The 25,192-nt window shown below is 35.4% G+C and overlaps 2 protein-coding genes across 3 annotated transcripts in view; both read right to left on the bottom strand.

The window, feature by feature from the left end:
• The window catches only part of LOC124950619 (glycine-rich RNA-binding protein 7-like), a 3,044-nt gene extending 1,619 nt beyond the window's left edge, over positions 1-1,425 (bottom strand). The window contains exon 1 of the mRNA XM_047497578.1: positions 1,383-1,425. Coding sequence (XP_047353534.1) covers positions 1,383-1,425 — 43 coding nt within the window. The remainder of the gene's footprint in view (positions 1-1,382) is intronic.
• Positions 1-19,515, bottom strand: part of LOC124950719 (Down syndrome cell adhesion molecule-like protein Dscam2) — a 122,409-nt gene extending 102,894 nt beyond the window's left edge. Inside the window, exons 1-3 of one of the 2 annotated variants that reach the window (XM_047497877.1) lie at positions 1,662-2,433; positions 1,170-1,582; positions 283-985 (exon numbers count right to left, since the gene is read on the bottom strand). The gene's annotated coding sequence lies outside the window, so the exon portion shown is untranslated. Of the gene's footprint in view, positions 1-282; positions 986-1,169; positions 1,583-1,661; positions 2,434-19,493 lie in introns of those variants that run through there. The other variant, XM_047497879.1, reaches the window with a different exon arrangement.
• Positions 19,516-25,192: the final 5,677 nt, after the last annotated feature.

Genomic DNA, 25,192 nt, shown 5'->3' with positions numbered 1-25,192 from the left:
TTCTCTCTCTTCATCATCATCCTTGCTGTCTCGAGAAGAACCGATGAGGGATAGAATGAGAATAGAAGAGAAAAGTAGAGAGAATTTAGATAGAAAGAGAGTGAGTAATGATCGCCGAATAAGAGCAAGAGTAAATAAAAGAAAAAGATAAAGAACGAGAGAAAGAAAGAAAGAGATAGAGAGTGTATGTGTGTGTGAGATAGAGAGAGAGAGAGAGAGGGAGAGAGAAAGAAAGAGAAACGAAAAATCGAGCTCACGCACGAATCCGTCTCTTGTACGTACCTTCATGTCGAGGTGTTTGATGCCCATCGTCGAGAGCGGTGCCTCTTTTATAGCTCTCTCGCCTTTCTTCAGCTTGATCCCCGCCCTTCTTGTCTCTCCATGATTTTGTCTTCTTCCTTCTACTTCACAAAGTTTAACTTTCGTACTACCACCACTATCTCTCCATCACCATCACCATCACCATCACCACCACCACCACCACCACCACCACCACCATCACTACCATCACCACTACAACACTACCAGTATCACTACTATTATGCCATCGCTATTATCATCATCATGATTATCATCATCATCATCATCGTCGTCGTCATCGATATATCGCATCTCATCAAAAATCTTTCTAGTCGCGATCCTCTTTCTTCTTCTTCTTTCCCTTCTTCTTTCTCTTCTTCCTCTATCGCCTTTGATTGCTCCTACCATAACATTGTCCAATTGTTCGTTCCTCTAAAGCCAATCCATCCAAAATTTTCCTTCGTTTAAAGGGTCGCGATTTTTCCCAACCATTAGATTAAAATTATATACACTCGTTCTCTGTCAAAATTGAGGATGAGGACGACAACGAATACGATGAAGATGACGACGACGATGTGGAAATTGTGCGACCTCATTGCTGGGTAACAACAAACGAGATGATTCATCACGATGATAATCTTTTAATGTTCCCTCCGAAGGAAACTTTGTTGCTTGTTTGCCGAATCTAGAGAGAGAAAAAAAAAAAAGAAAGAAAGAAAGAAACAAAAAGAAGAAAAAGAAAAGAAAGAGAGAAAAAAAAAGGAACGAAATGCACGCGATTATCTTTCTCTTTCTTTTCTTCTTCGTTTTGTCGATTTATTTATTTATTTTTCTTTTTTTTATTTGTTTTTTTATATCAATAAACTAACGATTAAAATCCATGCGGATGGTATTCACCGTTGATCGTCGTATGTAAAAGTGCGTATTTGTGGCCACGTTTGATCGTTAAGCGTGCAGGTCGCTTTTTACGAGAGAGGACCCTTACGCAATCGATTGTACAATAAAGTTACGCGACGCGAAAAAAATCCTACACCATGGATCTCCCATCCCTTACTACTACTACCACCACCACCATCATCCACCAGCACCACCGTCACCAGCATCACCACTATTCGGCTCTTCCATATTTAGTGGGACGTGGTAAAAGGGGTATCGAAATTGTCGTACGGCCTGCGACCATTTCTCCGAACGAGTTTTTCCTCAATTAATAGGAACCCTCGGTTCCTCTCGTATCTCCGAGCGCAGAAAGTTGCACAACGAGAGATATTTCGAACACGTCTACCTGAAATGTATTTTATACTTAAATGTATGATCAAATCGATTGCATTGATGATCGTAAGGACACAATAAATATCAATTACTATTCCGAAGATGATTTCTCTATTTCCTTTCTTTTTCTTTCGTCGTACATTAACGTAACAATCGCTTTATTAACAAACGTCGTGCGTACTTCGTACGATCTTTAGACGCCTAGCTCGATAAAACTTGGGAAAGAAGTTGAAAGAATCGTTCGCCAAAAATCTCTTTCTCTCTCTCTCTCTCTCTCTCTCTCTTTTCTTTCTTTCTTTCTTCTGTTGTTTTCTTTTTTTTTTTTTTCATTTAGTTAATGCACAAGATAAGTAAAACTGCGTAATACACTCGCGAAACTATTGTCTCGTGTGTGCACGGCTTTAATCTCGATCCTCCACGGATAAAAAGCAATCGAGATATTCGCGAAGGTAGGGAAGGCCTCTTTGGCCTTTCACCGTCTCTACAAGCGTTGAATTGAAAGATGTGTATTCCATACGCAAAACTAAGAAACAGCCGCTTCTTATATTCGCAATAGGTGTCTGAGTTGATTACGACCAAGAGGTAAACGACTTTGCTTCTAGATCTCACGACCTATCGATCCTTGTGCACTTGAATGGTGAAAGTTGTTGCAATCGTCTTCGAACGTTCGCTCATGACGATTATAGATGATAGAATGAAAACAATCCGGATATAAGATTTATATGTTTCTCATTAAAATAGATAAAACTTACAATTAAATGAGACAATCTATTGACGTTAGACAAGATTAACTGTTCTAGTCATTTCGCAGTATTACAATTAATGTTGGTATATTCCCGAATAACCATATAAGTTGATCATTATAGTTGGATATAAATGATAAACTTGGCGTTCGTAAGAAACTTTAACAAGAGAAAAATATCGAAAAGATAATAATCTAAATTGAAATAGTTTCAACGTAGATACTATTCTCATTGACTATATTCATAGCAGCGGTGGAATAACAAGGTGACAGGGTCAAAAGGTCATGATCCTCCACACCTTGGCGTGTTCGAACGGTGAAAGTTACGTAGTTTCTGGGAGTGCATCGAGAGGTCGATCTTCGCGAACAATGGCGAAAAAAAAAGGGAAGACCGATCTCGTCCGATTTTCTCCGCCGAAAGCGTTTTTCATCGTTTCAAATTCATTCTGTTCATTTTGAGTTTTGATTCTTACTGATACGACGGAAGATTAATATATATATATATATATATATATATATATATATATATATATATATACACGCGCGTGCACACACATATCTATGTACATACATTTCTTTCTTCCTCTATCTCTTTTTCTTCCAAGATATAGCTAACCTATATGGTTGCACTTGAACGGTGAAAGTTAAAGCGACGCGTTACGACTGAAAACCTGAGAGATGTCGTACGAAGGAATAAAATACGTCGGTTGAGGATCGCTCGAGGGTGACTAGTCGAACATTAAAGTAGATTTGCAACGGCAACGTTTACGTGCTCTTCCACAGACGCTATACTTCTCTTTCGAGTGAGATAGATAGATAAATAGATAAATAGAGAGAGAGAGAGAGAGAGAGAGAGAGAGGAGAGAGAGTGATAGAGATAGAGATAAAGTAGTAACATGCGTCACGTTAGTCGAGTGATTTTAGTCAACGTTTATCGTTATATCCGCAAGCACTAATGGCATTCGCTGTCATCCACTTTGAGCACGTGCCACGGTTCTCGTCGCACTCAAAATGTCCATCCGTCTCATTAATATTACGCGTACCTGTTACACGCCTCGATGGCATATCGCACGTAAACAAGCTGCTTCACCGTCGTTTCGAGTCTCATCGATCGTAGTTTATCGTTGGTTTATGTTTCCCTTTACCTTTTCGGAGAAAGGTTATTTCTCGCTAATTAGAATATCTCTCAAGCGATTTATTACGTATGAATGTACATATATCGTTGGTACGCAGAGAGAAAAGACGATTTATTCGTTGAGATAGCAATTTGAAATAATGTAACTGACAAAACTATGAGAGAGAGAAAGAGAGAGAAAGAGGGACAAAGAAGAGTCTCATTATCTAGAATACCGCGTATTATCTTTAGAAAAAATTGAGGAAGAGTAAAGTAGAAAAAAGTAGAAGAAGAAAAAGAAAAAAGAAGAAGAAGCTTAAAAACAAAAAGCTTTCTTTTTAAGGATAAAGTCACAACGTCTTTCGAACAGAAATAAAAAAAGAAGGAAGAAAAAGAATTACGTGAGTCGTGCACAATCTTTTTCACTTTCGAGTGTATATAGAGAATCAAGAACGAATGAAGCGTGATAAGAAGGAAAAGAAGGCACAGGTAATTTGTCGTTCGTACGATTCTTCGATATTACTCTTCCACGGTCCACGGTCAAGAGGTGAAAAGGGCTCGAAGCGAGATTTTTCGAGATTTATCGTGGACATTGAAAAAAGAGAAAGAGAGAGAGAGAGAGAGAGAGAGAGAGAGAGAGAGAGAGAGAGAGTGAGCATTGGCCAGTCGGCTCGCAGTCCGAGATCGATCGAACCATCTATCTTTCTCTTTTTTTCTTTTTCTCTATCTCTTTCGCTCCTTACCACGTCAGTTTTATGTCTCTCATTGAGCTCGTATATATGTACTCGTCAAGTATGCATGTATATAAGTCGAAGTCGATGGTTAACGGAAGAAAAAAGAAGAAAATGAGATGAAGTGGTGGGGGTGTCCCTTTTATCACGCTTCGATAAAAACTCGTCGACGTTCTGGCACATGGCCGACGTCTACGAGAGATCGATCGATGTACGTATAACGAGAGTTATCCGATCGATCGATCGATCGATTCTCTCTTTTTCTCATTGTTCCCTCTTTCTCTCCTTCTCTCTCTCTCTCTCTCTCTCTCTCTCTCTCTCTCTCTCTCTCTCTCTCTCTTTACTCTCATTAGAAGTTCATCGAGTATACATATATAATGGAATGTCGTGAGTGTATTGTCAATGTGAAGGGTGATCGTGAGAAGGGGTGAAAGCGACGGAAACAGTGTCTCCGTCGGCACGATCCGGAAAGGCTCGGACAAGCGACGTTACTGGAGAGTGTTACGGTTAATGGAAATTGGGAAACACGTGGCCGTTGGGGACGTCGCAACGAAGGCGCGTATATACGTCGGTTTTGAACCCTCACTCCTATTTTCCCCTCTATTTTTCTTTCTCTCTCTCTCTCTCTCTCTCTCACTCTATCACATACGATCATACGCGCAATAAAATTTTACAACGGCTCGGTTGCATCGAAATTCTCGTTCCGCATCGAGCGTAGCAACGTAACGAACGATCCAAGCCGTGAGATTATATTTCCATGAATTTTATTATTACGAATTTACTCGAGTATTATATATACATACATACATGCACATATATATATATATATATATATATATACATGTATGCGCATGTATGTGTATATGTATAGTTATACTCATATGTTTTAAAATGTTGCTCTCATGCGTGGTTACACCTAGCAAAGTTTTATTGCAATCCGCTTGTTTTCGCATTCCAAAAGTGGACATGGCAATCGTCCGTGCACAGATTTTTCTAATCCACTCTTTCCTATAAAATAAAATCACGGTGATCGCGACATTAATAGCACCGAGGTTTAATCAGTGAAAACTGTTAACAATCCATAAACTCGAATTTAAAATCGACCATATGTACTCATTCAAGATTACTTTTTCTGATAAGGACTATGAATTTTCTTAATATCCGTTATAAATTTTTGACTATTTAGTAACTGAACTATCTTACGTAAAACTCCAACGAATTCCATTGCAAAAATATAATATTTTCTTTGGTGAAATAACAGAAACATCTAACCTAATTTCGAAACAAACATTTCGATATTTACCTTTAACGTAAAATATACGTTGGTATTCCGTTTATTTTAAGAGTAAAGCCGATCGCGAATCGTTTTTTATTTTCTTTACCTTCCATTATTCCGACATCGCTGGACCATTCGAGACCGGTTATTAAATTATCATTTTGAAAATCACGAATACTGTTGCTGTTGCTTTTGTTGCTGCTGTTGCTATTTGAAACTCGTTAGAGTTAATTTAAGCATCTCGATAATGAGAGGTATTGTTTGCTGGCCGACATGGATTTTCGTTTCTTCTTTACTCTATCTCGACGTGGATGCATCGTTAATTATTAAATGCGTACTTCGCTGCCGGTCATTATGCACGATAGGGATCTCTTTTCAAAGCTCGTTTTAAACTCATGAAAATGAAGTTAAAGGGTTACAAGGCTTTGTAACCGTTATCTTTTGGAACACGACGATCGATAGAGGATACTTACTTGATTCAACTCGACTCGCAGGAAGTTCCACCTTTCGAACTTGCTCCTTTCTCTTCTTCTTCCATTACTAAACGAAGAAAGTAATAGCAGTGAAACTGAAAATTCTTATATTAGTAACTTACGTTGTAATTATTATCAATATAACGAGTACATGGTTCGCGTGATTTCTTAATCTCGAATGGTCATAAGATACTTATCGTTGCCACTTGTTAAGAGAATCTCGCGATTAAGATATTTGTCACACTTAGCGTGTGTACGGAAGCGTGCGCCGTTCATCTGTGTGGACTCCGACGACAATCACGAAGAAAGTCTAATTAAAAAGTAGTTTTCTTACCTTTACGAAACGCGGAAACTCTAGTGGCATGCTCACTTGTCCAACGTGGAAAGTTCCTTTCGTTTTACTTGCATCAACTTGTAAGTACAAAGCAATCAAAATATCAACGTGGATTTGCACGGAAAAGGAATAAATAAGTACGTAATATAACGTTCGGCTTTTTCTCGTGAGAAATATTTATACGAGAGGATATAAAAAGGACAACGCGAGGAGAATGAGAGAGAGAGAGAGAGAGAGAGAGAGAGATAGAAAAAAAGAATAAAGAGAAGAAGATAGAGAAAGAAAAGGGAGAGGTATCGAGAGAATGAATACCCATGACAATCTCTTCACGTTCAAAAACCGACGAGTGCCGGAAAGAGCTTTAAAATCCGCGAGCGGGAACAAGGATACCCAACGGGCAAGTTATGCAAATGCCGACTATAAAGCATAAATCGTAGATATAAAGAAAGAGGCTAGCGTTAATAATACTCGTGCGTTATTGTAAACATAGAAAGACACGGGAATTTGTCTCTATTAAATAGGTTTTTAAAGATCGTATTATTGGAAAATAATAAGAATATTTCTTTCAAAAAAAAAAAAAAAAAAAAAAAAAAAAAAAAAAAAAAAAAAAAGGAAAAAGAAAATAATTAAGAAAAACAAATCCGTAATAATTCTTCAAGAACATTGATGATCCTATCATGAGGAATTATTCTAATTAACTCTTTTAGCCCCTTTTTACAGATATTGCGTAACAAAGTTACGAGCTTGTCTGTTCTAATCCCAGGAGAGCCTACGTACATTATCGTTCCTTCCGTCGTAATAAATAGAAGCGATAAAAATTTTCGTACTTGACGGGGTAAAAGAAAAGAGTGAATCGCAAGTTACACCATGGAGTGTAATAATCTCTCTCTTTCTCTTTCTCTTGCTCTCTTTCTCTTTCTCTCTCTCTCTCCCTCTCTCTCTCGAAAAAGATTTCGATGCGTTTGCGCACTCGCGTTAAATGTGAGAAGTTACGATCGTGCGAAATTTAAGTGGATCTCCGGCATAAATGAAACTTGGCCAGGAACGATTACGAGACACGGGGGACGGAAGAGCGTGACCGGTTCGGACAAATTGCCTCTCGATTTATGGCGACAGCCACGAGAACTGTTCGTGGTACGTGCACGATTTGTGTGCTCCGCATGCGGGAAAATGCGGCTCACGGAAAATTACATGCACGCGTGCTTGGCAGGAAAAAAAAAGAAAGAAAGAAAAAAAAAAAGTAAAACAGAAGGGAGAAAGAACGAAAAAGAAAAAAAAGGGTAAATATTTCCGGGGGGGAGGGGGGAGGGATTAAGGATCGATGGTGTTTTCAAAGAAAGTTTTTAATTCGTTTGAGTAAATGTAAATTATGTTCGCAATTGTGCTCTCATATTGAATAATATATATCTATGTAAATATATATATATATATAAATCGAATAGAAAATAATTTAACAGAATGGTAAAAATACATTTCGGTAAATGAAACCGACATTAAATTCAAATCGATTTAACGATTATAGGAAAAGAGAGAGAGAGAGAGAGAGAGAGAGAGAGAGAGAGAATATAATAGTCTAAAAGTAATCCGATCCAGGCACCACTTACAAGAGCCATCATTAACGATTCATAACGAACTTGCAACATTTCGTGGATATGCGATATGCAATTTTTCGGTCTCTCTGATCCTCGACGATGGTAGTTGGGATTGAGAAGGAAAGGAAACAGAGATAGAGATAGAATGACAGAGAGAGAGAGAGAGAGAGAGAGAGAGAGAGAGAGAGAGGAAAAGGTAGACGAGGAGAGCAAAATACGTAATTATATATAAATCCAATTAAAATTATACGAATGCGCGACTAATTAGGCTTTCGACGATGGTAGTTTGTTTTATTACGTTTCTCGCGCCAAATAAAATTATCGAATTAATCGATTCTTATTAAATATACATAAATCATACATACGTAGAGTTATGCGTTATCATGCTTATGAGAGTGTATGCGCGCTCACACGTATGTTTATAGTGCGAATATACGCGCCTATATATAAATATTTTTATATATACGCTTTTTCTCTCTCATTTATGTTCTAAAGAGAATAGGATGAGTACAATCGTTTCGATCATCGAGATATCGCAGACGGCTCGCTGTAATATGAGTATCTATCTTGTTGAAGTGGTGAAATTCTACTGAATTTCATTATAGCTTGCAATGATTAAGACGCGGTAATGTTCTCATCTCCGCCGTCGCCGCCACCGCCGTCGTCGTCTTTCTCTTCCTCCTCTTCATTCACTTCCACCACCTTCTCCTCATCCTCTTTCTCCTTCTCATCCACTTCCATCACCTTCTCCTCCTCCTCCTCCTCCTTTTCCTCCTCCTTGTTCGTTGTACTCGCCGTCGTCTCTGTGAATCAGTGCGCACGTCTATCGAGAAATCGATTCCACTTCGTCGACTCCAAGCACTTTAGGGATGTTTCTTGTGGCAAAACTTGAAACCTCTTCCTCTCTTGCTCTCTCTCTCTCTCTCTCTCTCTCTCTCTCTCTCTCTCTCTCCTTCTGCGTCTTTACCTCTCTTCCTGTCTCTCTGTCTTCTCTCTCTCTCTCTCTCTCTCTTTCTCCCTGCTTTTCCTTTTCCTTCTCTTTGTGTTTCCCGTCTCTCTTCATCTTCTCCATCTTAGTCGCAACTTCATTCATTCGTCGTATATAACATCTTTGCGCGCGTAAAGCGAACACCGCGATGGAAATTCGACACGATGACAGTAAAGTTTCTGCTTGTTTCTCCACGAAAGAGAAACAGTGAGAACAAGAAGAGAGATAGAGATAATTCAAAGTAGAATTTAGTGAAAAACCATTTCGTTGAAAGTATTTTATAGTAATTAGTTTCATAATATTCTCATCAAGGATAATCCAAGAATTTATATATATATATATATATATATATATATATATATATATATATTCAATAAGCTTTTACATCATTTCATTATCTCAATAAATGTCTCTTTATTATTCTACGACGGCTTAGTTTAAAACGTGAATCCATTTAAACGTCAGCATAGAACGAATATAGGTACATGCTAACTTAATATTGAAATTTTTTTGTCAGTCCAGGTCCCGTTGGAATTTTTTAACGACAAAAATTATATACGCGAATACCTGCATTAAAGATAATTTTTCATAAATCTCGGGATAAAAGAATATTAAGTAGAATTTATTTTTAACAGGGAATATATTCGTATGTACGTTAGAGATATCCATATATCGCCGTTCCTTTAAAAAGATACGAACAATTTAACAGGCACTTTTGTGCTACGAGTTTATAAGACTCAGATTCTTAGTGTGTTTCGCGTCATCGCGATGACAATGACGACACTTTAAAAAAAAATCGAAGAAGCTTAAGTGACTCTTCGTAAGCACCGATTTCGACTATCACCAAGCTTCAGGTAAGGGTCTCTTTCTTGTGTGAAACGAGGTGCAAGTATCTAGGGTGTTCGCACGAATTATCAAGCACAAAGACGATCCTAGACTTTTCTCTTATCTTCTTCTATTCTCTTCGATTGATTTTTAACCTCTTGACTCTTTTCTCTTAGCTTCTCCCTTTCTATTTTTCAATCGATCGATTAGATAATCGAACGATTCTTGCGATGCAGATACTGCATAGAATTGTCTTCCTACAAATTTTTTTTTACTTACTAAATACAAAAGTCAAAATTTAATTCCATCCTCCATGATATTATACGACAAAATATCGTTATCAAATTTTATATAGAAGCATTTAAAGGTTTCCATAAAGCTAAAAGGTTCGCAGAGAAAGTTTATCGCTTTTACGTCTTCTTCAAGAAATCTCTCAAAGAGCAACTCTTTCTTTTTCTCTCTCTCTCTCTTTCTCTCTCATTCTTGTTCGCAAGCAATATTGCGTTCAACGACTTCGTTTCTCGTAGATCGTCCGTTCGAGTGCGAATAGTACCTTGTGCTCGATATAAGCTAACACGTATAGCGATTGGCAAACGAGGCATTCGTCGAGGAACGAGGCAAATCTCTCTTCTCTCTTCTCCGTACAGTTAGATAGACGATGATGCGTGCGTGCATCGCTCGTAATCGTTGTCGTCGATCCGTTCGAAACCGTTTCGAGATCGTCCGATCTATCGATGAGTCGAACGACTAGCTCTCTCGATGGACGCCTGCCAATCGCGAATGTTGCAATTCCAGTTAGTTCGACAAAGAGGAATAAGCGTGTTGCCGACACGGTGGAATTGCAGGCTTCCCGGTTCGGAAATTCCGTCGCTAGGGTATTCGGAAGTTTTCTTTCTTCCCTTCTTTGCTTTTTTTCTCCTTCTCTCTCTCTCTCTCTCTTTCTCTCTCTCTCTCTCTCTCTCTCTCTCTCTCTTTCTATCTATCTGTATGTCTGTCTGTTCTCTGCTCTCACGTAGTCGACGTGGTTCTCTGATATTCACAAGCGGAATTCCGTGAACGCGCGATTCTCATACGAAAGCGTTCGCACTTTACGACGATCACGGATTTGTTCCGGCTTTTTCTTCGAATTATCGTCAGTCGTGCGATATTAAATCTTCCCTTCCCTTCTCTTATCCCCCGTCTTTTTCGTTAGCATTATTAAAAGTTCTTTGTGTTTAGTACGGTAGATACGCAAAGGTGTTATTAAATTTCTCGACAAATATATACGTCAGTTTCACGATAAAATATTTAATATATATATATATATATATATATATATATATATGTATATATATTAATAATATAAAGGAAAATCGTTTTTAATTTCTACATTCATTTCATGAAGATGAATAGATCGTCATATAGAATATGTATATACGTAAGCGAGAGTTTTGTTATTTCGAATTTCTTTGGTGATATGCAAAAGAGGAAAGAAAGGAGAACAACGATGAGTGAAAAGTATCATGCTGTGCGATTCGATTTACATCTTCCATCGTGATTTCACGAAAAGTCGCAATGTCCTTCCACTTGAGTAGACTCAGCCGCGCAAAACTTGCTACCCGAAAATTTCATTTTCGTCCTACGAAACTTATCGGGGATCCGATCAATCATCCTTGCGAGCCCTTGTCGTTATTCGTACCTACATGTACATAAGTATGTAGGTACATATGCATATAGGTACATTGCCTTTTTCAATTCCTATCCCTCTCTTTTTTTTTTTTCATCTTTTTTTCTTCTTCTTCTTCTTCTTCTTCTTCTTCTCCTACGTCTTTTCCTTCTTTTGCTCGAGGCTATTCCCTCTTCTCAACGCTCGAAAGACGTTCGCTCTTCGCAATGGGACGTTGGAATAGATTCGCATATGTATTTTCAGAAATCGATTTGCCCCGCGGCCCTCTCAATATTTTTCAGGACTTACCCCATGTCTTGCGAACCATCTCTTTTCTACATTGTTGTTAGGAAACGCGAGAAGTTGCGAGCTTGGTGAGTCAACGGCGATAAAATTTCGAACGGGATATGTATACATACATATCTGTCATATATTTTATTTTTAGAGATGTTAAAAGGAAAGGAAGGTAAAAGTAAAGAAAGATCAGGAAAAAAAGTAATATAAGAAAAAAAAATATCGGTGTACCGTAGACGGTTTATTATTTTTCTCATGCTCGATATTAAATTCAGCCTTTCGTTTCTACAGGAAACTAATCCTTTATCGCTCTCATAAAGTTTGCAGAAATTTGTTACACCACGTCTCGAGAATTCTAGATTTATTCGTAAATAAGGTGTTTCACCTCGAGCGAGCAACCAAGCTATATTTTTCAAACTACCTCGATGCTTCCTAACGAGCCAGGAAACTTTTACTTTCATTGTATTCGCATCCTCCTGACTCATCGTTTTCCTTTCACATAGAGAAGCGTTAAACCTTCAAGAAGATTCAGTTTCTAAATTTAAACCTTCCAAATTAGCACTCGCCTGACTAACCTCGAAGATTATCTCATTAATCTTCCGTTTGTTTCTCTTTTTTCTTTTTTCTTTCGCTCGTCGATTCAAAGAAATAAAAAATCGTTTTTTTTCCACGTATCATTCCATTTTTATTTACTTTTATATTTATTCCATTAAAATGATCGTAATTTATATTGAATAAGTTTCGAAAAGTTATGTCCTTGGATCGATGACTTTAAAGATTGGACCTTAAATATTGATCGTTATCTCTTAATCGAGTATTACATCAAATAAATATAATTTTTAAATGCCGTTCTTTTTTTTTCTCTCTTATTTATTTTTCACAATCGTAGGTAGTAGTTCGTCATATTCGTGCGTCGATGGAGAAAAAAAAAAAAAAAGAAAAAAAAAGAAAAGAAAAGAAAAGAAAAAAAAACAGAAAAGAAAAAGTAGTATTAAAAGAATTTTTTATGTAAAAACGCTACGTCATCGAATCAACAATGTCAGACAAGAACAAGCTATTTAACATTTTTCTTTTTCAAGGATGCGTATCTATTTATTTCCTGGTCTGTCTTATTAAACATTCTAAGTCAATAGGAATGAGACGTGAAATGATACGAGAAGATGATCATTTGGAAACATCCGTATAGATGGGAATGTTCCACGGAGATTTTAACATAATTCGATCATATCCGTTTCATTATCAAATGTCTGGTTAGCATTATGCTTATGATCCGCTTTTACCATGGATCCCGTACATTAGAGAAATTCGATTGAGAGAGAGAGAGAGAGAGAGAGAGAGAGAGAGAGAGAAAGAGACGAGAAAATCGGAATGCTCAACCGGAGCAGTGATAGCGTTCAATATCGAGTTCTATCCGCTTTAACTACTAATTACCGACAGCCGCGAAGCAAACGGCTGTTGATTCGAACGCGAGTCAATTGCACACAACTCTATTGTATGCTAAACCGCTAATTGCCCGGTCGGACCCTTTTCTTATTCTTTTCCTCAATCTATCAGGACTATTGAACGGAAAAATAAAATAAAAAGAAAAAAGAATAAGAAAGAGAAAGAGAAAAAAAAGAGAGAGAGAGAGAGAGAGAGATTTTTACGAGAGCCCTATCTCGCTCGTATTCAACTTCTTTCCTTCTTGCTTTTTATTCAAGCCGACGTTCTCCTACACGTTTCAAGGGTTGCTCTCACCCTTAACCTCGTTTTTCAAAACATCCGTTCGCTCTTGTGTCGCGAACTCTACTTTCGCGATTATTCATCATCTTTCTCTAACTTCGTCTATCTCTTTCTCTCTTTCGTTCTCTCTCTCTCTCTCTCTCTCTTTCCCTCTCTCGTCGAGTACCACATCTGTCGTGCCTAGTGCCTTCCATAAATGACCCTGACTCTCGATGGATCAGGCATTGTAATTAAATCGTTAATTCGACCGCGATGAGAATTCAATTACCTACAATGGCGATTAGGGACGCGTCGTGCGTGAAGCGCAAAAGGTGGAGCACTGTGTTCAACTAGAGAATCGATCGAATTCTGAGGTAGAAACATTAAACCGTGTAAGAACAGTAATTAATGATGAGATATTAGATAAAACGAGACGATTCCTTGCAATTATTTAGGTAGATTAATTGCTTGTAAAAATTTAAGTATCTATATCATCTTATACATCGTGTCGATCATTCGATGCAAATCAACGCGTTAAATCAATAATTTTTCACGTAGAAAGTTATTCGAAAGAGATTTTCAAAATGATATAGTATCGTCGAAACGATAAACTTTCCAAAAAGTTTTGGCTATTAATGCAACTCACTCATCTCCGATCGCGTTTCTATTCTCTCCCTCTCTCTCTCTCTCTCTCTCTCTCTCTATCTCTATCTATCTACTTCTCTTTCTGTCTCTTTCGCGTTTCTCTCTCGCGCATTTTACGCAACCGAATTTAATGATTATTACTCTCAAACGTGGTGATCGGTTAAAGTATTAAAAAAAAAAAAAAAAAAAAAAAAAAAAAGAGAGTGAAGAGAGTTAAGAGAGAAAAGAATATGGAAAGAAGAAGATCTCGCCAGAAATCGTGAAAGCGAGAAGGCAATTCACACGGCTGATGTAATCATCATTTATGCGAAAAAAGAAGAAAAAGAAGAAAAGAAATAAAAAGAATGGCGAGAGAGTTCGGGAAACGAACGATCGAATCCGAAATCCGAACTGAGAAAGAGAGATTTACTCGAAATCGTTCGAACACATGATTACGGTTCGTTGATTTTTCGTTATCTTCGAAGATAGACGGTTGAAGTAGTTTATTTTCTCTTTCTCTTTATTTTGCTCTCTTTCTCTTTCTCTTTCTCTTTCTCTTTTTATTTCTCTTTTTATTTCTCTTGCTGTTACAAATGGCCGGTCAGTATCGAGAGAAAGTACTCGTAACTCTTATAACTCTTACCTACTACATTCGTAACGTTCAAGTCGCGTGCCCTCTGCGATTGCGCAAGATCGTCTAGAGAAAAGAGCGCGATTGCAATCGCGAGGATGCAATTCGTGAAACTGGTAAGCACGTACCTACATATGTATACGCAAAAGGATTGTCTATATCGCGTAAACAACCATACTCGTCACCTCCTGAAGTGAGTCCACAGTACATTCTATTTATCCACGAAAAGAAATCTCTCTTTCTCTTGCAAAATGTTTCAATAAAAATTCTACTCCACATTAATTACCTACGTACTATCTCGTACATTGTACGATCATTATATCTAAAATCCAATTTCGAAGTTACGTCAAGCTATTTCGTCTAATTAGCGGAATACATAATTAGGAAGACGCTTAAAATCGATAATAAGGTGGAAATTTAACGTGAGACTCGTTAGAGTTGTATGCTGTACAAGCAGTTGATAGAGGAGTTCGAGTTCAGGGTAGAGAGTTCACGGAATTTATGTTCAATTTACGGAGGAGTTCCTTGCTTTCTCTCTCTCTCTTTCTCTCTTTCTCTCTCTCCTTCTCTTTCTCTTTCTCTCTTGATTCGAAACCTTGCCTTTAAGTCGTATCGTTTGAACCGTTACGCAAGATCGTTTACAAGAGTCGATTGCAGTGTAGTGTAGTCGAGCAAACTGTGAAGATGCAACTTGCTAGTAGCAAGTGCATTCCAGAAAGTACATACACGAACAAACGTGTGTGCGTTTTATTGAGGTTGCACATAGACGTGAACGAAAAAGAAAGAGAGAGAGAGAGAAAGAGAAAGAGAAAGAGAGAGAGAGAGTGAGAGAAAGAGAGAGAGAGAGAGAGAGAAAAAGAAAGAAAGAAAGAAAGAAAGAGAAAGCAAGAAAGAAGTATAGAGTTATCTCGTCCGGCCAGCTACACGGTCCGTCCATGACTACTTCTTATGTCCCCTTTTCTTTCCACTTTAGCTTTCTCACTCTCTATACTTTAGCCTTCTCACTCTATCTATCTATCTATCTATCTATGTGTATATATATATATATATATATATATATATATATATATATATAAACCTCTCTTTCTCTCTCTTTCTCATTCACTAGTCACTCTCACATGCTCAACGAGACGAATGAACATCCACTCTTCGTCGGTAACCTCGAGTGCAGCGTGTCAAGGCTACGAGAGGCCGATGACTCTACGTGTGTTTTACGAGGAGATCCGAGACTCTTCGATCTTTATCTATCGTAATAGCGAAAAGATTGATTGAAGAAAATTCTGAGAAAGCAATAGATGGAAATAATGTCAATAGATTGTTCGGTTTTAACGTCGTTAATGTGTGTTCCGTGTAAACTTTGTAACCTTTCGACAAACCTTTTTAACAATTATTTCGAATATCAAATTATGTATTCATACGACGTGCTTACGGAATACTAGAGTATTATCTTTTCATATATATAGTCTAATTTTCCATAGTGGACGATACAATGTATGACCAAAGGTTGACTATAAATTAACGTTAATGTCGTCTTTCCACAGGCAACAACGCATTTTTAGAATTATCTTTATAGCTCTTGCTTTGCTCATTTAATTATGCAAATGGGTCAACGTCTAGTCACTCAGTTTAAATGCCGAGCCAAAAACGATTTGTTTCGAATGATAACGAAGAAGAAATTGTATCGAGCGAACGGGTAAACTAACGAGGATGAGAGGGAGAAATAGTAAATAACTGCTTTCATGCTGCCGGCATTAGTGCCGGCTTTTAACCGATCCGTATTTCATCGACTTACGTACGCACGTTGGTCGAGCGTAATGAAGAACAAACACACTGAGCGTGACAGATACGCGTTTGATTTCGTCGAAGTAAACCCATAAGCGTGAACATCTTCATTTGTAAACGTCATTTTTGTTTCGATCGATCGCATAAAAGTAAACGTTAGAAAGCATTTTTCTTTCGTTTTTCTTTTTAAAGATGAATACGCGATAAAATTGTTCAATAATAAAGTACTTATCATCTTTAATCTTTCTCGCATTTCGAGAAAAAAAGATTACGTAGTATAATAACAGCGTTTCTTTTTTTTTTTCTTTCCTTCTTTCTTTCTTTCTTTCTTTCTTTCTTTCTTTCTTTCTTTCTTTCTTTTTTTACTTTCTTTTCTACCCACGTGTAGAAGCTTTTCAAGATAAAACTAAGCTGCTTGGACTTTGAACATTTTCGAGTTTTAAATTATTCACAGGTTCACCACGTAAGAGGCTAATACACGTAAACGTAACTCATTTCAAAAGTTCCACGAGTTCGAATCCTTCAATTTTTCACCGACGTTATTTTTGCAAACATATTTTTCACTTTTCGCAGTTTCGCGATAAGGAACAGAGTTGGATATTTTCGTAGTTGTACGATCAGGACGTGAGGAAATTTTTCAAGAAAGTTCCTTGCACGAGACATTTCATCTTTTTCACTTCGTTTGGTTGTTTCGATGAGATCGTACGTATGCGTATACGTGCGCGTGTATCGCAATGTGAACATATTCGTTTGTCTATGTGTATGAAATAAAAATAGAAAAAGAAAAAGAAAAAGAAAAAGAAAAAGAAAAAAAAAACGTTAGTCGTAGAACCAACGATCATAATCTAAACTTCCTTCCGCACGAAGAGAGCAACGCTCGTTAAAATCACATCGAGCGCTCATCCTTCAAGTCGAACATAAGTCATATGAGAAAAGTCCTTTGGATTTCGTCATTTTGAACAGCATCGTTCTTCCAATGACGACTAGGTCTCCTTGAGATTTCTCAACGATTCTGACGAGACGGAATGGAAGGTGCGACAGGCGTGGATGGCAGCAGGGAGGAGGGAGATATCGCAACTTGTCTAAGCTATTAAATGGAAATAGTTACGAGGAAATGCACTCACTCTGGGATGTCCATAGAAATGGACTTATGGGGGAGGAAAGAGAAAGAAAAAATCGCTATCAAATGTGAGAAAAGAATGGAGAAACAGGAAGTTTGGGAGAAACGAGGAATGGAAAAAGAAAAAACAGAAGCAAGGAGAAAGGAAAAAGTGAAAAAGGTTCGAAGGGCCGGGTATAGAATGAACTTTATAAATAATATCGTGAAGTGCGAAGATATAGAAGTGCTATATAAATGCCAGAACTTTTGACCTTTGCCCTTTTACTTTCAACGAAGATCGAACACCGAGTAGCGTAAGTATTGGCCAACGCAAAAAACAGGATATGTCGCAACGATGTCGCAAGGAAACTGGCATATAATCGTTCGAAGCCAAGGAAGAAAAGGTAACGAGACCGACCGTTCTCACAGTTGGATGCCCGTCGATCGCGTTTACGATAGCTGGTAGAAAATAAAAGGGGAGGAAACAAAAAAGGAAAGAAAGAAAAGAAAAGAACAAAAAAAAAAAGAAACAGATCCAACGCATTGCGTTGGATCCATGAAAGATAACGATGTCGACGAATGTAAGTATCTGGAGGAGTTATACTGATGATTCATAGGTCGCTCGATAAATCATATAAGTTAGTAATGTCATGATAATCTATCTTTCTCGTTCTTTCCTCTCATATGTTTCTTCTTCTTTGCTCGTCATCAATGATCAAGAATTTAATTTATCTTTATTACTTACGACTTGTGCGGATAACCGAGCTTTTGCATATTAAAGTACATTATGCGTATCTTTTGGAATCTTCCGATTAATTAGAGATTCATATGACTATCCTTTCGCCTTTCAATTTTCAAGGTCGCCAATGAAATATATTGAGTTTATGACTATTTAAATCGTATAGATATGAATATTTTCTAACATATCTTGCGAATGACATAAAAGCGACAAATTTGGCGTTAGAACTTAATATCTCTCAATTAGCTGGAAACAATGGAAATACCAAGTGATAATATTAAAGGGTTATTAAATGTTTAAACCATGGAATATAAAGGGATGTTGATATTTATCTTACATTACTAAGTTATATCATAAGGTCGACGCATTTAGGGCCACCAAGTGAAGTGATAATTAGTACAAACATTTCGAGGGAATGAAATTAATGTAAAAAGAATGAACAAAGTCGAATTATCTATGATCCTATATCAGACAGCGTTTTTTGAAATTAAGTTTGACTCGTTTCGATGATAGAAGGAACTTTTCGTACCTTTTCGCTCTGCGAATGACTTCAAATGAATTTCCTTTTGGTAAAGGAAAAAGTTTGTCGGACAGCTCGTATTATCGAGGGATAAATCTCGTAGATCCAGTCTGATGTACGTGCCATCCGCTTAATTGCGATGGCTTTGTGGATAAAACCGTGGGTGGTACAGTTAGCTACAACGATGTGCTCGGTTTGTAGCACGTTTTTGTTATTCGTCTCTTCGTATCCGCTTTACGGAAAATTGATTTGACAAAGACAACGAAGAAGAGGACTCTATCAAACTGTATTATCTGTCTATATCGAAATTTTTGCTATTATTGTATTTTACGAATTAAGAAAAACTATTTTTGCTATGTCGATCTATGAGATTAAAAGAACAAAAATAAATGAAAAAGAAAAGAATAGATATTGATATATAAAGATCTATAAATCTTTATCGTTTTACGTATTAAAATATACAGAAGAAAATACATATATTAACATTTTATTGCTATATTTTTAGAAATAGAAGGTAAATATCTTAGAAATCTTTTAATCGATAAATAAAATACATTCAACCAGTAAGATACTAATAGGAAAATAGTAATCGTATCGTTGAATTCTCAAAGGTTTCATTGCATGCATGACGTCATTTGAGAAATTAGGGCACTCGTTAGCAAAGCCACCACGAAATAGCCAGAATCGTTTGATGTTCCGTTTAAGGTTAGACCGCACAAATTCCAGATATCGACTATCGTACGTACGTACATACATACATACATACATACATACATACATACATACATACATACATACGTACATACATACTTACGTAGAAATTCGTAATGTTGAAAAACTCGTGAGACTCAAAAAGCCGACTCTTCCTCGATCGTCTCCCCGGCACTCGAGGACGAGCTCGTTAATCGCGAACAGAAGAAAAGAACTCGTTGTACTATCCGGGAAGGGGGAGGGCGGACGAGACGGAGAGTTTTTTCGAGATGATCGATGAGCTGTCTCTCTCTTTCTCTCTCTCTCTCTCTCTCTCTCTCTCTTTCTTTCTTTCTTTTTCTTTCTTTCTCTCAAAGGCATTGAAATTCAGGAGAAGGAGAATGACTGCGCTTTAAGAAATAAAAAAAAAAAAAAGAAAAAAAGGGAAGAAAAGAAAAAAGAGGCGGAAGAAGAGGAAGAAGAAGAAAAAGAAGAGAATAGAAAAGAAAAAGGATGAGAGGAAGGAAACGAACGAGCTCGTGCGAGCCCAAGGTAATTAATTAGTTTCGTTAGCTGGTCTGTCTGAAATTAACGATTTTCTTTTTTCTTTTTTCTTTTTCTTTTTTTTTTTTTTCACTCTGTTGGGACTTCCGGCGAAGGAAAGGAGAGCAAAGAGTAACGTCGAGAGTCATGTTGCAAAACCGTAACGAGCTTATCGATCGACACTGGTGACTGTCCACGAGCATGAACGAACGACGTATCAAAAGGAAAAGGCTCTTTTAACGAATTAGAATCGATTTATAAAGAGGCAATGAGCTATGACTAACGGTCGATGATCTTCTTAACATTATAAACGCATTTCATTACGCCAAACAAACGCGTACTATAGCTTTCACTTTCAACAAACATCAGATTTCCTCTTTATCAAGGAACGATGGAAAGCCACGCCCGATCATAATTCATTCTTACACAATCGTATAAACGTCAAGATCTAAATCGTTCGTTTCGTTTCTATTTCAAATACATGTAAGTAGATATTTCTTTCAAATGTTTAAAAGAGAGTTTGAAGAATTTTATATTTCTGTCCATGGTTACGTTAATAATTTCTGTTCTTTGCAAGTATAAGAATATGAATAATATCTTTTGAAATTTATCGTCCCTTTTATTCTTTATCGTCTCGAAGTCCGTCTCTTCTGTCTCGTTCGTATCTTCTCTCTTTCTTTCTCCCCCACCCTCTCCTCTCTCTCTCTCTCTCTCTCTTTCTCTTTCTCTCACTTTCTGTCTCTGTCTCAGTCTTCTTGAGTTTCCTCTCGAGAATGTCGCACTTCTAGGCGTCGACCTTGCAAATTGGAAAGGGTCCTTCCTTAATAGTCGATTACGAGACAGGGGTGACGGTCCTAGACGATGCTGGTTTGAAATGGAGAAGATGCTCTAAAAGGGACGAGGGTGAGTCAGTAAGACTGAGGATGAGAGAGTTAAAGAGAGGGAGGAAGAGAGGAAGAGAGAGAGAGAAATAGGAACGAAACGGAGCAAATCGCAATTAGTTTTATTAGAGTAAGATAACAGGAGCTAGCGAGTAGGGACAGAGGAAACCTCCAAGAGGATCATTTTTCTAGCTGCACTACCAGCGATTCCGTAAAACGACGATGGATGCTAACGATAAAGGATTCCTTACGTTTACTAAAAAGAAAGAGGATATCTATTTCTCGCGTTACATTCGTCAGTGAAAGCCCATATGATCTTTTATATACGCATAAACAGAGAATGGGAGGAGAGAGAGAGAGAAAAAAAGAAAGAGAGAGAAAGAGAGAGAGTTTAATTTCAAATAGTAAACATATAATGTATTTCTATATGTATTTTAAGGCATTTCATCATCTTTGATTTTTATAATTTTTTACATCAACAATAATTTTAGACATAATTCATGACCGTTTGAACGAGGCAATGACTTATTCGAATTTTTGAAGAAGCTTTATTTTTTATGAAAACAAAATCATGTCATAAAATACCGTTTCTTTTCTTTTTTTTCTTTTTTGGAGAATATTTTATTATGTATGAAAAGAAAAGCTTCGTCAAAAATAGTTAATGAAATTTTATTATTTAAAATGTTTCGTACAAGAAATATGTGTGCAAATGTTTCTTATCATGAATATTACACGTCGATGTTTTTACGATAAGACGATTAAAAAAAGATCGATGGGATTAGTATGACTCTATTAATGTTACTATTATTATTATTATTAACGAATAAGAGAAAACAATCGATAGTTTGTCAGAAGTGATGGTACGACCGACATAGCTGACTATAAATCTTCGTTAAAAATTACGCACTTTTAACGAATTAAAAGTAATTCTTGTGAAAGCTATGAATATTCATACAGGATATCGTAGTTCGATCTTTAGTTTTTTTCCTTTATCGATGACGATGAAATACTTGAATAGCTCTCCAATAAATCTTTATACATGTTTTAATAAAAAAATTTCATCTCTATACTTTCATCGACTTTTTCCTACGGCCACGTCACGTTCCATTGATTTTTATACTGATTTATTTTTATTTTTTTGCATTCTTATTAGCACTTTTTATATTAATAAATGTTTTAATAATAATCATTACTGTAATCGATTAATGCTTGAATTTATTTATGTAATCTTTAAAAAATATTTATCAAAAGAAAATTATTATTATCAATTTGTTTTTTAAGTTTTAGTACGAAGAGATAAGTAGATACTTCTAAATCATAGTTTTTAAATATTTAATAATGGAAACGTCATTATTAACGAAAGTATTATGAAAAAAAAATTGTGCCATTCGAAATCATTTGAATTTGAAAATTTACAGTCCGTCTATCTAAGAAATTATTTTATATAAATTTTATTTATTTCCTGAAGAATATAAAATTAGTAGTATGTATGTAATGTAAATAGTGTAATATTAATTACAATTAGAAATAAAACATTATGAAAACATATTGAAATATGCAGCCGTTCGCCCGGCAGTACTTCCGTTACATAATTTACAATTAGATTTTGATAGATCACAAATAATACCGAACCAGATCTCATTACGTGGAGATTGCTGCATTTGGAAATCCACGGGATAAAGTAGCATACTAATTAATCGCGTTTAATGAATCTTTTATCCGATCATAGTTAACTGATGGTTCATCAACCGCGACTTTGTCCTAATCTAGCCGGGAGAAAAAGCCTGAAATCTTTACTAATTTATTTACACAAATTTCGTGACATAATTAATTGACATAATTCTTAGATATAATTTGTACAACCCGGAAATATACAAAGTATATATATATATTTTATAATTCCTATTATGTCACATTTATAATTAATATATTACATTATTGATAAATTTTAAATTGGAAATTTAAAAGTTAAGTAAGGTTATTTAATTAATTCATAAATATCGTTTTAATGGCACTTATTCATGAATCAACCCAATATATGTCCAAACTTTTTTAACTATCTTAATTATTAAGTGGCAGGTAGTTAATCGATCTGCCATTTTTGCCTTAAATTAGATTTAAAAATAAGTTAACCTTAGAACTAGAATCTGTAATATTATTATTAATGTAGTATAATAAATGTACTAAAGCGTAAAAAATGAAGCATGAAAGACCTAACATGCATTATGCATTATACATCATACATCGTAATTATACTCTTATGAATAAACATGCAATAGAATTATGATATTTAAAAAAACTTACTAATGTAGTTTACTAATTTGTAAGATGGTATATAATATGAAATTATTCTGAGTTAGTTATATATAATCTTATTGTTTAGTATAGCTTCACTCTAATTTTATATTACCCATTTTTAATATTGATTTCCTTATTATGAAAAAATAAACATAGTATATATAAAACAAATCATAAAAACAAACAGAATAAAACTATAAAAGTATGCATTTTCATTCTGTATGTCTAACGATATTATTAATATAAATAAAAAACGACACATAAAATCTATGCAATAATTGAGATTGTAAACCTGAAACACATCTTTTCATTAATTATGCATTTTATTAATAAACATCTTTAAAATTTTTGGTACAACACACAAATATTTGAAATTATATTTATTATAGTTAATTGAAATTATATTTTTTTTTTAAACTGTAAATAATTACATATAATACTTTGTGTTTGCCGTCAGAAATAAATGTATACATAAATATATATTTTAAATAGCAGCCATTTCAGGTGCTCTAATATGCGGATATTGAAAAAGACTGATGTTAATAAATCCAACGATGATCACAAAAAAAAAAAAATACGTTAATCACACAATCAAGATATAAAAGCATGAAATGTAGGACGTCCATTTGACGTACATGTAGATGCACTTTTCAATTTAATACCCTATCTATCTTTATCAATCCCTATATTACATTGCAATAAGATAAAATTTAAAAGAGTGATTATATTATAACTTATAATACTTAAACAATTAAGAAAATTTTCATAAAATTATTACTATTAATTAAAATAAAATATATATGAATTATATTATATTATCAATTACTTCTCTATCACATTTTTTTATAAAAAAAAAAAATTACATATAATATTCGATCAAAATTAAGTATTGCAAAAAAAGAAATAATTATCGTAATTTTAACCATAGTTAATTAATTTACGAAATCTAATAATACGCGAAACTGAGTATATAAAAAATTATATATTTCTGAAACAACCACAAAAGAGAATGCGAAGTGTTGATATACTTAATACTAAATATCCAACACGTTCAAAAATCTTTGCTAATTCGAAAGAAATGAATTTTTAAACAAATGCAAAGATTTTTAAACGATTTGATACTGATATATATATATATATTTTTTTTTTATATAATTTTATCAATATATATATATATATATATATATATATATATATATATATATCGCAATACGGAGCATCAGCAAAATATAAGCAAAAAAAAAAACAGACATGCTGAATAATTCTAAAATTTGCTGAAACTTTGCGTAATATCCGGAGACGGAACTTTCCATTCCTAAGTGGAAATTACAACATGCGCCGTGTCCAGTTCTATCTGTTTAAAATTACACACACAATCACACAAAATAAGATATACTACTTGCCTATCTATAATCTATATTTAAAAAGTAGCAAAACTTTCATTTCAACACATACACTTCACAATTCTCTAACATATTATCAGGATGCAAAAGTTTACATTACAGAGTATATCCCGAGGCAACTCTGACAGCCTAACTCAAACGCATATGATTCTTAACTAATAAATGGTACATACTAATTGTTGTAATCGATTGTCAAGGTTAATGATTATTACGTAAATGACTAAAGCAAATAATATATACTAATGTATTATATAATGTATTATATATATATATATATATATATATATATATATATATATATATATATATACATAATGTATATAGTAATGTACATATATAATGTATACTGCAATGTATACTAATATTTTCGCGCAGCATGTGATAATTCTACTATGCAAAACTATATAAATAATATATTAATATAGTTGCATGTTCTATTTATGTAGAAGTTATCGATACATGATACACCACCTAATATGAACATACAGATGCAAGCTACATCGTATGCAATCACTAACGCAATGACAGCCGCCAATAAGGGAGAACTTAAAACTAAACTCATACTAACTGTTTCTCATCTATACAAGTAACACCTGGGTACACGCATAAATGACAACACGTTGAAAGCATGGAAAGGAGAAATGGGAATTAGTTTATTAGAAGTTGAAAATTTTGTTTTAAAAATAAATTAACTTATT

This window comes from Vespa velutina, chromosome 7, assembly GCF_912470025.1.
Source record: "Vespa velutina chromosome 7, iVesVel2.1, whole genome shotgun sequence".
Taxonomy (NCBI): domain Eukaryota; kingdom Metazoa; phylum Arthropoda; class Insecta; order Hymenoptera; family Vespidae; genus Vespa; species Vespa velutina.
This window is presented reverse-complemented; position numbering and strand designations above follow the sequence as displayed.